This window comes from Bidens hawaiensis, unplaced genomic scaffold (genome assembly GCF_021521415.1).
Source record: "Bidens hawaiensis isolate Kalapana, Puna unplaced genomic scaffold, B.hawaiensis_p1.1 tig00016743_1, whole genome shotgun sequence".
Taxonomy (NCBI): domain Eukaryota; kingdom Viridiplantae; phylum Streptophyta; class Magnoliopsida; order Asterales; family Asteraceae; genus Bidens; species Bidens hawaiensis.
In genome coordinates, this window is record NW_027492533.1 from 351,277 (window position 1) to 364,848 (window position 13,572).

General features: G+C 37.4%; 1 protein-coding gene across 1 annotated transcript; it reads left to right on the plus strand.

The window, feature by feature from the left end:
• Positions 1-499: 499 nt before the first annotated feature.
• Positions 500-12,896, plus strand: LOC143551892 (ABC transporter G family member 35-like). Its single transcript, XM_077042234.1, has 7 exons — positions 500-987; positions 10,376-10,585; positions 10,686-10,930; positions 11,035-11,165; positions 11,244-11,636; positions 11,730-12,670; positions 12,750-12,896. Exons 1-6 carry the CDS (start codon positions 620-622, stop codon positions 12,330-12,332), a joined length of 1,950 nt encoding a protein of 649 aa, XP_076898349.1. The 5' UTR covers positions 500-619; the 3' UTR covers positions 12,333-12,670; positions 12,750-12,896.
• Positions 12,897-13,572: the final 676 nt, after the last annotated feature.

Below are 13,572 nucleotides of genomic sequence, written 5' to 3' on the forward strand. Positions count from 1 at the left end.
TTTTGTCTAGAAATGGAATTGAAGAGTTCTTGCCGTTCTTTAAGTCGTCCCGTGTTCGTTTAAATTATTAGTGAACATATTATTGTAGCATGTGGAGACGGCCTGGAACCTTAGACAAAAGAAGTGATCATTACGACCAACACAATGGAGGATGGGAAATGAAAATTAAATTTTGAATTACGGTCTTAAATAAATTATATTTTTTTTCTTTTCACTCTATTTTTTTTTTTTTAACATGTGGACTGTTTTTAATAAAGACTGTATAATGTGTACTTATTAGGAAAAAATTTAAAATATCACCCATGAGGATATTAATTTATCACAACTTAAAATCATTCATGGGGAATTAAAAATTCCAACAATTCAGACATCTTAAAAGTGGTCTAAAGATCAGTTTGCATGCATCTAATATTAATAAACTTGTTTTTAGCTAGCATCTCCACACATGCACCATGAAACCATAATAAAAACCAGAACTTACCCAACGATTACTCATTTAAAAATATACACAACGATTACGCATTTGACAACATACGGAAGGCGGTCCGACTTCAACAGCCCAAATGTTTATTTAAGCAAGAGATAACCCCAAGGGGATTGACACATTGAAGTTTTTAAAATGGAGTCTTTGGGGAGAAGCATAAGTAGAGGTCTTAGCAAAGCCTCCGGGAGTTGGCGAATTGAAGATGTGTTTGCTCCTGGAGGTGGTGCTAGCCGTGATGGGCAACGTAGCCGTCACTCAATGGAAGACGAAGAGGCCTTACGGTGGGCTGCTTTGGAGAAACTACCTACCTATAACCGGTTACGAACCACCATCTTCAACTCTTATATTGCCGCTGATCAACCGCATATGACTACCGAACAAATGTTGTTAGATGTGCGAAATCTCGATCCAAAGGCTCAACAAGGCTTTATCGATAAGATTTTTAAAGTTGTAGAAGAAGATAACGAAATTTTTTTGAGAAAGTTCAGAGATCGGGTTGACAAGTAAGTTTTCATGTAAATAAGTATTGAGTTGTATTTAAGATAAAGATGAACAAAATACAATTTCATAAAGTTCTCTATCATCTCTAACTAATTAGGCTGCTGCTCAACTCAAAAGTTTTAAGTGACCAAGACTGAAAGAAAGCTGTTTATGGTGACTTTTTTTTTTCTTGAAACGAATGATGAAGGTGAGTTAAAATCGAAATCATGTCATAAAGAAGAAACACAAAACTCGTTAAATTATAAAATTCAATATCTTTATTTCACGTAAAACTGTAATATACTCTTAGAGTTCTAGAATAATTACTAACACATAGATATAAATTAAAACAAAAATAAACAAGAACATAAAATAACTCAACAAGATAAAAGGAATTAAATTTAAATTTAAACTTAAAATTTATAAGATGCTTTCACATTACTCTCTGTAGGTTATAGATAATGGATCTCACAATTTTACTCGGACTAATCCGTGTTGTTAGTTAGCATAAATCACCAACAACACTCGGATGTCAAATTTTAGTTTTGCAAACACAAAAGGAGAGAAAAAGATGATGCTTTTAAAGAAGTTGTTAGGAGAAATGGATAAAAGTGACCCTTTTATATGGTCCCCATTTCCCATAGGTTTTTATTTCATAGGCCCAAGTGGGCTTACCCAATGTACTTTTACCATACAAAACAAACATTCTGAGTACGCAATAAACCGACTATAAGCAAACTTAAAGACATACACAATCCTAATAATAATATAGAATATTTTTTATTATTTTAATGTTTATTGACAAATAAAAGGATCCAATTACAATAGAGAGGCAGGTAAGCGGGCAACAAGCTGCGACGCTACCCTCTTTTGAATAGCAAAACCGATTCTAGTGAAAACAAAGTTATCGTTCTTCGGCGTTGTTGAGTTACTTTGCACGACCAGCTGAACGTTTTTTTAAAAATGTAGCAGCATCGGGGCAAAAGAACCAAATGCATCGAAAGCAAAAGGAATGAAGGCGTGTTGATTCTCAACATACGCCTTCTCGTGCTAAGCAATTTTTCTGCTTCTGCCTTTAACACGACCCGCCCAACAACAAACCCCGTGTCCCTAAGCCCGACAATAGGGGACACCCAAGTAAGGTCCACACAAGCATGCTTCCCCCTGCCCATCCAAACACAAGAATGTCCGATGGTCGGAGAGTAGACCTTCCTTCACGCGGATCCGATAAGAAATTCACATGTGCCTCTTTTTTTTGTCAAAATTCCTGCCAGTTTTAACACATCAGAAAATACATCCTAGACCAAATCATGTCTATATTTAAACCCCAGGAGTTCTTTGCAATGAACCGCATGTTCACTAAAATTATTCAAACAAACTTTACGGCAGACCGGGCATGGCTCATAAACTAGGAACATAGGATCATTAAACGATATTTAAGAATGGCCCGGTACTTCACTGCTAACATGTGCTGGCCTACCCCTTCGATGGGGGTGACAGTCAAAAAGTCTTGAGCATGAGGAGCCTTAAGACATTCTAATACCGCTCTCCGATGAGAGGACAGACCAAACTTTTCTCCCATACTTTGGACGGTTTTACTATAAAGAGAACTCGCCAAAGCATTTTGGGCTAGGGAGGGGGGGGGGGTGTCCTTATTAGCAAACCCGCCAAGATTAAGATCGGGAATAGAGTTATGCAAACAATCCAACGCACACCCAAAATCAGAATCTAACTCATCAACACCACAATCATGCAAAATGTGGTCTTGTAACTTCCAAGATTGGTGCTCTCGAGGCTACGAAAGCATAGGTGGAAACATCCTCAGCTGAATATAACCCTAAACCACCAGAACAGATAGGAAGAAAGGCTAGTCTTCAATGAAAATCCCTAAAAAGAGTACCCCCCATATACTACAATATCCTCAATCACCGCTCAAAGCCCTTTGTCAAAAACAGAGACAACTTCCTTAACAAACATAGGCTGGCATGTTCGGAGTTCGAACAACAACTTAGCCACCCCCATACAAGAGTGAAGCAAGATAAGCTAACATTGAGGGTCATGTAGGCAAGTAAGACATCTCATTAGGTCAACTACTCTTGAAGCTCTGGTAACGGCCAAAACTACTGATAAAACCAGCGTCCCGGCTAACCGCACCTCCAAGGAGTTTTACCCCTAACTCTGGTCTCCCAATCCCAATAGGAAATAAGCCTACTTTTTCCTTTTCCCCATTGCACGACGGCCAAAATACTTCAGTCTTTTTAATATTAAGCTCAAGCCCCAAACTTATCTAATAATATCCAAGGCTTTAGCCACTTCAATGGTGTCTCCTATAATCGTGCCATCATCTAAGTACCATGCATGGAAAAGTAACTTACAACTATCCCATAAATGATGAATGAGGGGGTGCAAAGCTAATGAAAAGAGAAGGGATCCTAAAGGATCGCCTTGTTGAACCCTGATAGTTGACTGAATACAATCATTCCTTACATATAGCCTAGCCGGTTTCCAGTAAAGAAAATTAGCCATAGCGAAAGAGATTGGCATCTGGCACGTACCTCCTGTAGGAGTGTGGTCCTATCCACTAGGTTGAAGGCATTAGAAAAATCTATTGTAAGCAAAACCAACGACCCATCAGAGTGGAACATATTGAGAAATCTATTCGCGCTATGAAGCACCGCCTCCGCTCCACTCGGGATCCCTACCCCGAATTGAAAATCACCAAGGTATTTTGTTATCTCTTTCCCAACGCTCCTCATAGCCACTTTGGATACAAGCCTTCTCTAAATCGCGCTGACAGCAATAGGCCTAACCCCATTGTAGGGCTTAAGCAGTGGCATTAGGGGGCTGAAGCCACAAACTTCGGCAACAGGGCATCTCCCCCTAACCACAGGTGAACTACCTAAGTGATAACTTTAAACAACCCCATGGCAGCCACGGATCCTTCCCCACATAGGGCATCCAAAATATGCTGGGCCCTCAGCCCATCTCTCCCACAAGAAGTTCCTTTAGGGAATGATTTATACACCCTAGAACCCTTTCAACTTCCACAACCAAAGGGACCTCCGAGAGTAAGGCCCAGGCAATGCGGGTGAGAGCAAGATGGGATGCTTATCAAGCAACGCTTTCATGGTAGTGTCACCAATAGGTGTTCGTCTTCAACGTTTCGAATACATTGCTTAGCATTGAGGCCCTCCCTCGAATGATCGCTCGAGAATGAGGCCTCATCGGCTCTTGAGCCCATATCCATCAGTTGATTAAAGAGAGATTATATAAGATCAACACATCCGCTTCCATCAGCCCAAGTTGTCAGGGCCTGCGGAATAGAATGGCATTGTAAGGATTTCCTATTCACTGACCTACGCTCCTGTCGGTTGGAAGGCTTGACAACTTGTAATGCGGTAACGGGGTAATATCAAAAGTCTAACCCTTGCTTCAATGGACTATGGCCTAGACACCATCTTGCACAATGTAATAGATAAGGCCTGGGCAAATGACAAGTGACGGCTAGAAGGGATGCTTTTTACTGTCTTTAATGAATGTGCTAAAATACGGTCAAGGAGGGTCGCGTCCAAATCATCCCTCCCAAAGAAACTACATCTATTGCAAGCTGTGGCTTAAGGATTGAGTATGTCGAGGAACCTTCATCAATTTCTTAGTTCCGTCTTTATTTCTTGAAATTTAGTACTTGTCTTGATCCAAGAGCTGAACGAGATTGAATTTTGGACAATTCTTTATTTTCCAGTCTTGTAGACTTGAATTCCAATCTTATTTTCTGAGAAGGATCGGTAACAACAAATTTTAGAAACATCAGACGTAGGAGGCTCGACATCTAGTTTTCTTTTGTTGACTTTCTTGAGCCGATTGATTTCTTTCCTTTGTCCTTCAACCGATCTTCAGACACGATCAGTTCATTTTTAGTTTCAACTACCAACTTTTATGTTCTCGTTTTCTTTTAAGCACTTCAGTATCTACAACTTCAACTTCTGCATCCAAGAAGACTTGATCTTAATGTACTTGTCCATGTACAACTACACAAAACTTAGAACAAATAAGATTCATTCACAGAGCCTGTCGAGGGTCAAAGAAGAATTTTCTTTTTTAAAACATGCCCATGGTTGAAGTGTTTGCAAAATACCTCTGAAATTTTAGTTTATCTTGACTTTTCATAAAATACTAATTTCAGTCCCTCAACTTGTAAATGATTTGTTTAACTCCCAGGTTTCCAACGAACTTTACATGAACGACCTTGACAACAAAACACATAATTTTGAATAAAACAAGGTTTAATAAAATTTGTACAAACACAATAAAAACTTAAAATATTTTTGGCATTTTCATATATTTTAAAATTACAAAAATATATACATAATATTTTGTTTTTTTTTGATGAAAAATGTAAATAATAAACATAAGTTGTAAATATTTTTATGAGAAAGATCGCAACATGAAATCACGCCACGCACGTACGTGGACTTACATGCATTCAGTTAAGATGTTTAGGGCTTACTACTGTCAGACTTACCGCCCCATCTTAAGTGGTTCTTGATTCTTTTTTGTTTGTTATCTATCAACATTTTGTTGACATTAAACATTTAAGAACTTTTGCAGTTATCTGCTTTTTCATTTTGATTTTCAATATTCATAACAAAGAAAGAATAATTTTATGGTGACCAATCACTAACGTGCTCGTGCATGACTGACTATTAACATTTTTACCTTCATTGATATGACTTTAAGTGGAGTCATGCAACCGCTTCATAAAGGTAATACCACTAGTATAGCGGATAATTTAGTTTATATCACTTTGATACTTACTCATTTGTCAAGCCTATCTACACATCAAGCAATGTTCTTGTTGGTTTTTGATCTACCATTTTCATGTGCTAGGATCATTAATCTTATCATTTTTCGAAGGTCGGATTAATTTCTTAAAATTTTCTAATTCTAAATTATCTGACTCCTTCTAACAGGAGCTCCATCTAAACGGGAAAACATTCTTTTTGAACTATTTTTTGATTTTCTTAAAGAAAAGATAAAATCTTTTTGGCAAGTCAAATTGACTCATTTTTGTTTATTTTAAAATTAAAAGAAAAATCTTTTTGGTGAGTTAAATCCTAACTCATTTTTGTTTTTCTTAAAAATAAAAGGAAACTCTTTTTTGTGAGTTAAACCAAATTCATTTTAAACCTTTAGAATTGTGATATATTTGAGAAATATTTAAGAATTTTTATATACAAAAAGATATAACCGGTTGTTTTAATCAAAATTGATCATGCCAAGCAATTCGACCAGAAATTCAAATCGGGCATGATCTATGGCTTTAGTGGAAAGGTCAGAAAAGTTATTGACAGATGGACTATCTTAAGCATGCATTATCACATTATATAACAAAGTTGAAGAGATTCAAACCGAAACTCAACAGCTGATGCTTGATCCATCACTTGAGAGAAGTAGTTGGACGAGATGAGTTTGAGAAATGCTCGACAAGTTGTGGTTGAGCCACATGAGCACGGTTGGCGTTGTTGAAGCACAAAGTACCATATGAAACATTTACCATTCTTGAAGTTTGTCCCCCGTGTCGCTTACAAAAGACTCGAATCCGCCATTGAATGGTTAGCGTCAAATAGCAAAGGTTCGTCTTCCATCATATGTCGGGTGCAACCGCTATCTAATAGATAGTACTGAATACTAATGATAGTACTCCTTGATTGACCCTGCATTCACTACCCGATTAATTAGACATGGATTCCCAAGACATTTTTATCTCAGGAAGGTCAACTACAAACTGACTAAACTAGATTTTATTTCCTGAAAACAACTTATTTCTTGTTGAAGCCTCATTTGATGAAGAATAGTCCTTAGAAATCTAAGAAAAAACTTGTTCCCTGGTTTTGACAATTTTGGACTTTTCTTGGTTTTAAAACTGATTTTGGTGAATCCTCAGACTTTACAGTCTTAGGATCATTTTTGATTTTATCCTTCTTAGTTTTCCAAATAGGGTTCCTTTTGCGTTTTCCTTTATTAACTTTGGATCTCACATCCACTTTACTGGCTTCATTATCAGCTTGATCATTCCTTGAATCTGGGCTACTAAAAGCTCCTTTGGGGGACTAACTAAGCTGCCTTTGAATATCAAGTTGTTGCTTGAACTAGTGCTTGCAATGTCTTACAAGGTGAGAAGAGTGATCACAAACAAAACAACACTTTCTCTTGGGATAACCGTAATAGTTATCAGCATGGTATGACTGACTGAACTGTGGAGAAGAAAATGGATTTGAGAAGTGATACCCACTGTCATATCTCTTGTCTGAATTGGAACCTATATCATCAAAAGCATTTGCATAATATCTGTCAATATTTTCGTAACACACATATCCATAATAATTTCCACCAACTAAATTGCAATATTGAAGATGATTAAAATGATTAGTTGTTTGAGAAAATGTTTGGCGATTATGAGGTGGAATGTACTTGCTAGAAGTACTTGGTTGATTAACATTTTCAAACACTTTGGTTTTTGCTTAAATATCCTCAGACTTACAACTTGATGATGAACAACTTGGTATGTTCATTAACAGACTCATTCATATTTTCATATGTTTCAATAAAAGAGCCATTAGTCACAATTTCACAATCAACTTCTAAAGTAGCATCAATATTTTCATCCAAAGTATCATGAACAATGCCAACATCAACATTGTCATAATCAACATTAATATCCGAAAACGAGTTTAATGTATTTTGCATGGAAACATATTTGTTGTCTATAAATTATAGATAGAGTTGGCAAATGATGATTTTAAATTTACATTAGAAACAAAAAGTGAATTTGACACTCTTTTCGTGCCACAACCTATGTCACTTTCCACTGACCCATTTTCTTCTACACAACCTGCTGAACAAGATGAATCACTATTAGAACTAACAGACACAAGAATTGGATCAACAGTTTTTGGAACCTCAGGAACAAAATATCTTAGGTTTTGGGACATGACAAATATCATAGATCATTTCGTCTTCAGGTGGGATGTTGCAACTAAAGTGGGGTAGGTATATATAATTATCGTCTAAAGGTGGTGGAATTGCAGCATGTTCATATCCCAAACCCGTCTTTTGTTTCACGCCCATTTGTTCCCCAATAATACCATTTAACTTATTTGATGTCATTTCAAACTTGTCTACTTATTTTCCTTTATGAAAAAGATATAATTTTGGGGTCTCTATTTTAGCATTTAATTCAACTATTTGTTTTTTGTGAAACTCAACTAGTAAATTAGACTGAACAGCTTTAGATTCAAGTTTGTCATGATGTCGTGATGAGTTTTAATTCTAGTAGTGTATATCTTATCAACTTTCATGTATTCATCATTCTGATATTTAATGCCAAGGTTTTCTCAAATTAAAGCGGCATTATGAGTTCTATGACTTTCAACTTTATCAATGCACATTTGAGAACATAAATGTGTGTGTACCTTGAGAGGACACTCGATTTTCTTACTTTTATTTTCTTTACCACTTGAGCTCACGTCTTGAACAAACGACATTAAAAAAACTTTTTCGGATGAACAGTAACTCCCTGATTGCTATAGTTTTTTTCTATAGTAACACGGCCTCGATTTGCTACAGTGCGCGCAAGTTGAGCTGCTATAGTAACACGACTCGATTTGCTACAATGTTTTTTTTTTAAACGATAGCACCTAAATTACCAATAAATTCAAAAAAGACTTTAGTCTAAAAACCACTATATCGGCCTAGATCTAAGTTTTTCAACCAAATCTGAATCGGACATAAAAACTTTAAAACACCAAAACACACAGATATGATGATTTTCGAGTAGATATAAGGTGTAAAGTACTCCAAAAGTAGTGAGTAACACGAAAAACAACCTCAAATCTAACAAAAACTAAGATAAAAATCCGAAAAGTATTAACTTGAAAACCACAAAAAGTTGAGCCGAAAGCTCTAATACCAATTATAGGTTCTAGATAATGGATCTCACAACATTACTCAGATCAATCCGTATTGTTAGTTAGCAAAAATCACCAACAACACTCGGATCTTAGTTTTGCAAACACAAAAGAGAGAAAAAGATGAAATTTTTGAGTAAGTTGTTAGGAGAAATGGGTCAAAGTGACCCTTTTATAGGGTCCCAATTTCTCATAGGTTTTCATTTCATAAGCCCAAGTGGGCTTACCTAATGGGCTTTTACCGTAGAAAATAAACATACTGAGTATGTAATAAACCGACTATAAGCAAACTGAAAGACGTACACAACCTAATAATAATATAGAATATTAGCCCTACACTCTTTGTCGTTGACTCTTTGATAAAAATCTATCCTAAAGTTACTCTCTGTTTTTTAAAAAATTGTCCTTAAAGTTTTGCCTCAGGACCAAAGCCACGAGAGTCAAAGTAATCATTAGATCATTTCTTGTTTATCTTTCAGATTTGACCATCTTAAATAGTTCAGCTCCATAGTTCGTCTTGCTCGGCTCTGGGTACGCTCACATGGCCCAGGTCTATTGGGTTGTTGGGTCTCTTCGCTTCCTTTTCCCCTGTCTTTGAAAAAGACTCATCCTCAAGTATTGAGGACGTTAAAAAGATCATTAACACCCCGAGAAAAAGGATAAGCTCCTTTGCTCTTTTTCAGGACTTGCAATCGGATCAAAAATGAAAAGCTGTAAATAACCTTGCCCCTATATCTCCTTATTTCGAATGGCATATTGATTAGGAGATTCGATGTTTAGGAAAAAAACTGAAGTTAGAAACGATACTAACAGTTCAATCTGACTTGCATAACAAATAGGAGAACCGTTCAAACCTCTCATGATCGTCGTCTCTTCGGTTTAGTAATCTCTAAACGCGACTCGATTCATCTTCATGTATCAGATCGAGGAACTAGATGGGAATGGCCAGAAGGATGTTCCTCTCTGTCATCACCTTCATCCCAAACGATGGAACTCGCCTCGGTTTCCTTGTTGCACATCTTCGGTTGGAACTCAAGATGTCGGATCTCCTGTTGGAGCCACTTGATCATGAAATCCCGAGGATCGGGATAGACTCCGTCGCTACCTTGGTTTTGAACAAACGTAACTCTTTCACGAAATGATGCTGGTGATTCACAAAGAGAGAAAGAGAAAACTTGATAATTCATAACATTCATTATCTTTATTTAACATAAAGTTTTAATACCTATGAAGTTCCAAATAATAACTGACGAATAGATAACATGAACATTAATTAACCCAACTAAAAGGAATTAAATGTAAAATTTAAACGGGTTAAGATCATCTACTCCAATATCAATTAATAACTACAAGTCTACAATTATCCATTCTTAATTAAAGCCTTGGAATTGTTCAAGAGACATCTAGTTACTAATAAAAATATTATTGAACTAAATAATTTCAGGGTTGGAATCTCCCTTCCTACAGTTGAAGTTCGTTTACAAAATTTGTCCGTAGAAGCTGATTGTCACGTAGGAGACAGAGCACTTCCGACGCTGATAAATTCTGCAAGAAATATTGTTGAATTCGTTCTAGCTGCTGTTGGCATCAGTTTCGGTCAAAAAGCAAAACTCCACATTCTCAAAGATACATCGGGGATTATCAAACCAGGAAGGTATGTTTTAGTCTTAAAGATCATCAAACTACTCTTCTCGATCTTAATTTTTTATTCAAGATTTAAATAAGTTTTTTACTTGTGATTTGTTATGTTACAGAATGACACTTCTTTTGGGGCCATCATCCTCAGGTAAGACAACACTTCTGTTGGCTTTGGCGGGAAGGCTGGATCCTAATTTAAGAGTTGATGGGGAGATAATTTACAATGGTCATATGCTTAATGAATTTGAACCTCGAAAGACTGCAGCTTACATTAGCCAAATGGATATCCATGTTGGAGAAATGACCGTTAAGGAAACTTTAGATTTCTCAGCAAGATGCCAAGGAGTTGGATCTCGTTTAGGTATAACTATATTTTACTTCACCGAACTTTATTTTCAGGATGGAACCTTTATATTAAAGTTGAAACAAAGGCAAATGATTTATAACTAAAACAATGAACTACAGAATTGTTAACTGAGCTTGCAAGGAGAGAAAAGGAAGCAGGGATCTTTCCGGAAGCTGAGGTTGACCTTTTCATGAAGGCAACTGCCCTTGAAGGAGATCAGAGTAGTTTGATCACTTACTACACTCTTAGAGTAAGAGTAATCTTGCTAGTTTACAATAGAAACCTTTACAAAATCAAATAATAACATGTTTTTTACACCTAAAACCAGATTTTGGGGCTTGACATCTGTTGTGACACCTTCGTTGGAGACCAAATGAGACGAGGTATCTCTGGAGGACAAAAGAAGCGTCTAACAACAGGAGAAATGCTAGTTGGACCAGCAAAAACACTGTTTATGGATGAAATATCAACAGGTCTAGACAGCTCCACTACATTTCAGATAGTAAAATGCATGCAACAAGTAGCACACTTCACAGAATCCACAATCTTCATGTCCCTACTACAACCTGCCCCCGAGACCTATGATCTTTTTGATGATATCATCCTACTATCTGAGGGCCAGATCCTGTACCATGGCCCACAAGAACACGTCGTTGAATTTTTCGAGAGTTGCGGATTCAAATGTCCAGAAAGAAAGGGTACTGCTGACTTCTTACAAGAGGTAAAAACTAAAATTTTCTTGATTTGTTTATTTGTTTCATAGTACATGTTAATATAGATAAAAAATTTGCTTGTTTTATAATGTTGATGGTAGGTGACATCTAAAAAGGACCAAGAGCAATATTGGGCAGATAGACACAAGTCATACACATACATCTCCGTGAGTGAATTTAGTCAGCGGTTTAAGAGCTTTCATGTAGGGGATAAGCTGCAACGTGAGTTATCAGTCCCATTTGACAAGAATCAAAGTCACAAGGCTGCTTTAGTGTATAAGAAATACTTGGTGCCCAAAATCGATCTTCTTAAGGCTTCATGGGATAAAGAAATATTGCTGATGAAAAGAAACGCTCCCATATATGCTTTTAGAACTATACAGATCATCTTTGTATCAATTATTTGCACAACTTTGTATCTCAGGACCACAATGCACCAAAAAAACGAAATAGACGGGGCCATTTATATAGGTGCCCTTTTAAACAGTATGCTTGTTAACATGTTTAATGGGCTTGTTGATGTGCCATTCACTATCCTGAGACTTCCTGTTGTTTACAAACAACGGGACCTCTTGTTCCACCCTTCATGGGCTTTCACATTGCCAACTTTCTTACTTCGAATTCCCATATCCATGATAGAAAGTATTATATGGACTGTTATTCTCTACTGGGGTGTTGATCTTGCCCCTGATGCCGGCAGGTAACCGGTTTTTGTTTTATTTTTGTACATTTTTCAGTACTGCATGCTAATGGAATATATTGCATCTTCAGGTTCTTCAAGCATCTGCTATTGGTTTTTGTGATCCAAAATTTGGCAGCAGGATTGTTTAGGTTAATTGCAGGAGTTTGTAAGACGATGAATATGGCCAACACAGGTGGAGCCGTGATGCTTCTGCTTGTATTTATGTTGGGTGGTTTCATTCTACCTAAAACCAAAATTCCAAATGCGTGGGAATGGGCTTATTGGCTATCACCCTTGTCGTATATGTTCAAATGCATCACCATCAATGAGTTCCTTGACTCTAGATGGACTAGTAAAAGAGTATGTCCACAACTTTAGACTAAAATCTTATAAATTATTGCAAAATAAGAATATATTCGTTTTTAACTTTCTTTCATAGAGTACCGACAATACAACAAATTTAGGATTTGCTGTGTTAAAGAATATGGACGTCCCTACTTCAGAAAGCTCATACTGGATTGGTGTTGGTGCTCTTCTTGGTTTTGTATTTCTCTTCAATATCTTATTCACTTTGTCCCTTATGTATTTACAACGTAAGTTAAGTGATGTTATAAGATGGTTCTTAAGACTGATATATGAATTTCTCACACCAAACATGGTGATTAATTTTATTTGCTAACCAGCCCCTGGTAAACCACAAGCAATCATCTCCAAGGCAGAAGCTGCAGCCATGGATGGTCATGCTATTGAAGGAGACAGTTCAAGTACGTAATCTGAGTTCTAGAAAATTACAAGTATTATACTTTTAGTATACACGCACAAAATCGTAGCCTTAATCTAACTATTATAAATCGTGGAGGTCTACCCGCCAGGCCACGAGATCCTGAGCGCCAGGCGGCCAGGTAAAGAACTTTTTAACCCTTGCCCTGTCAATGCTGAAACCTCTGCGGGAATTCCTCTAATTTTGTCATCTTCTGATGAGGAATCCGCAGATGGTCCTTTCTTGGCGAGGAAGAAGAAGGCTGCCGGCGGGAAGGGCAAGGCGAAGGTTGCCTCTACTGCCGATCCGGTGAATCGGTCTGACTCAGAGACCGAAAGTGAGGAGGCGGCGGGGCACCCTGGTGGTGAGACCACTGTTCCGGAGGTTCAGACGGCTGTCACCTCCGGGCAGCCCCGGACGACGACGGTGACCGGCGTGAAGAGGCCGGCTCCATCGGGTTCGTCCCCGCCTGTTCGCACCTTCAAGCTCAAGAGGACTCGTA